We start from the raw sequence: 1758 nt of genomic DNA, 5'->3' as shown, positions 1-1758 counted from the left end.
CTTAGGGTCCCCTGGAAGTTTACTAGGAATAATAAAAAAAAAGTTAGCTGAAATATCTCGAATGCTCATACTATGAGAGCTCAGTCTCATATCTACTTATCTTACAAGGTATGCATGACCTAATGCCGACAACAGGCTTCTAATGGTATTTATTTATATTTATACATCTTATTAAACCTATTTCCATGAAATTCGAATAGAAATTGCCAGAAACAAAAGGGAATTCTCAATAGCCTCGGCACTTGAAATTCATTTAGACAGGTTTAGAGTAAATTAATGTATATGACATTTTTTTGTTTCCTTTTTATTAGCCTTATTTTTGTGCGCCAGCAATACAAAGCGTGGAGCGCGCGTCCCACCCATTCAATTTTATAACTCATCAGAATCTCTACCAGCCTACCCTCAAATTAAATTTGTTTTAGGCAGGATTAGAGTAAGTTAACCATTGAGATCTTAGGCATGGTCAAATACATCAAACAAAAGGGTTTGACCTCCTGAGTCCAAAAACTGTAATTAGATCTCAATTCCGTCAAAAGATGACGAAGCTATGAGCTGAAGGTTTTTACATGAAAAAACAAAAACAAACTCAGAGCCGTTCTATGAGCCGCTATGCTGCAGCTAAAAAGTCAGTTACTAGCTAAAGGGATATTCTTTCGGGACACTGTTGGTAAATTATTATATAGTACTTAATGTATCATACTTGTAGAATAAAACATATTTCATAATCTGCTTAGTACATGTTTATAAAACGAAAAGTGTGTATTATCATTTGCAATACACCTTGTTATAAGCTGCTGCCTACGAGACCTGTCAATCAAAATTGATTAGATTATTGCCAAACTTAAATGCAGCTAAAATGTTATTTATGTGAGACTTCAAAACGAGTCTAAGTAGGTATGGTATTGATTGAAAGGGTCTCCTTCGAAAACGGAATAGGCCCCCGAAGTTATCGGACATATGGATTTGTTGTGTGACTCAGTTGAAGATAAGTTTAGGCTTTAATGAGTCTTAATCAACTAACATAAACTCGAAGTTGCTTACATGTCTTCAACAATAATTTTTAAATATGAAGTATATATCCAATATTTTGTATATTAAGTGCTTGCTTAGGGATCTTACGTACCTGTTGATAAATTCTTTAATACATACGAGTTTAATTCTATTTTAGAGGAGTCAGTTTTTTCAGACTTTCTAAAAACCCTGGAAAAAGAAATATGTGTGTTATGGACATAAAAATATATAAACACGCATCACAACTTTTGATGTAAATGTGATCATAAAGGGACTATTCTACAAAAACCTAAAAAAAAAAACAATACAAAAACGGACATATAGTAAAGTATATAACTTTTGATTGAATTATTGTGGCAATGTTTCCATTGAAATAATAAAAATGTAAAAAAATAAGATTTAAAAATTGTTTTACTAGACTTGACTGTTATGTTTATTAACTTTCAAAACATGATTAGCCTTTGTCACACGGAAGGTTTAGGAGATAGGTTTATAAATATAAGATGTTCTCTCGTTACTTTCGCATCTCAGTGGTCAATGGTAAAACTTAAGGCTTAAGGCTTAATATATAATGTTTCCATAAGCTTCAACATTGTTAGAAAATTTATCCCCACAACAATGAGAACCAGAACACATATTTTTATATGCAAATTTCAGAAACAATGAGTGAGAAAAAAGTCCACAAATAGAAAAAACAACTATTCTATACACTAAGTCAGGAATCACCAAATTACGGCCCGCGGGCCG

The 1758-nt window shown here is 32.5% G+C and overlaps 1 protein-coding gene across 1 annotated transcript in view; it reads right to left on the bottom strand.

Annotated features, from left to right (window-relative positions):
• The window catches only part of LOC111088985, a gene marked incomplete at its 5' end in the record, with an annotated part of 5759 nt that extends 4559 nt beyond the window's left edge, over positions 1–1200 (bottom strand). Inside the window, one exon of the mRNA XM_022400487.1 lies at positions 1124–1200. Within this exon, the coding sequence (XP_022256195.1) occupies positions 1124–1200 (77 nt within the window). The remainder of the gene's footprint in view (positions 1–1123) is intronic.
• Positions 1201–1758: the final 558 nt, after the last annotated feature.

This window comes from Limulus polyphemus, unplaced genomic scaffold (genome assembly GCF_000517525.1).
Source record: "Limulus polyphemus unplaced genomic scaffold, Limulus_polyphemus-2.1.2 Scaffold4927, whole genome shotgun sequence".
In the NCBI taxonomy this organism is placed as follows: domain Eukaryota; kingdom Metazoa; phylum Arthropoda; class Merostomata; order Xiphosura; family Limulidae; genus Limulus; species Limulus polyphemus.
This window is presented reverse-complemented; position numbering and strand designations above follow the sequence as displayed.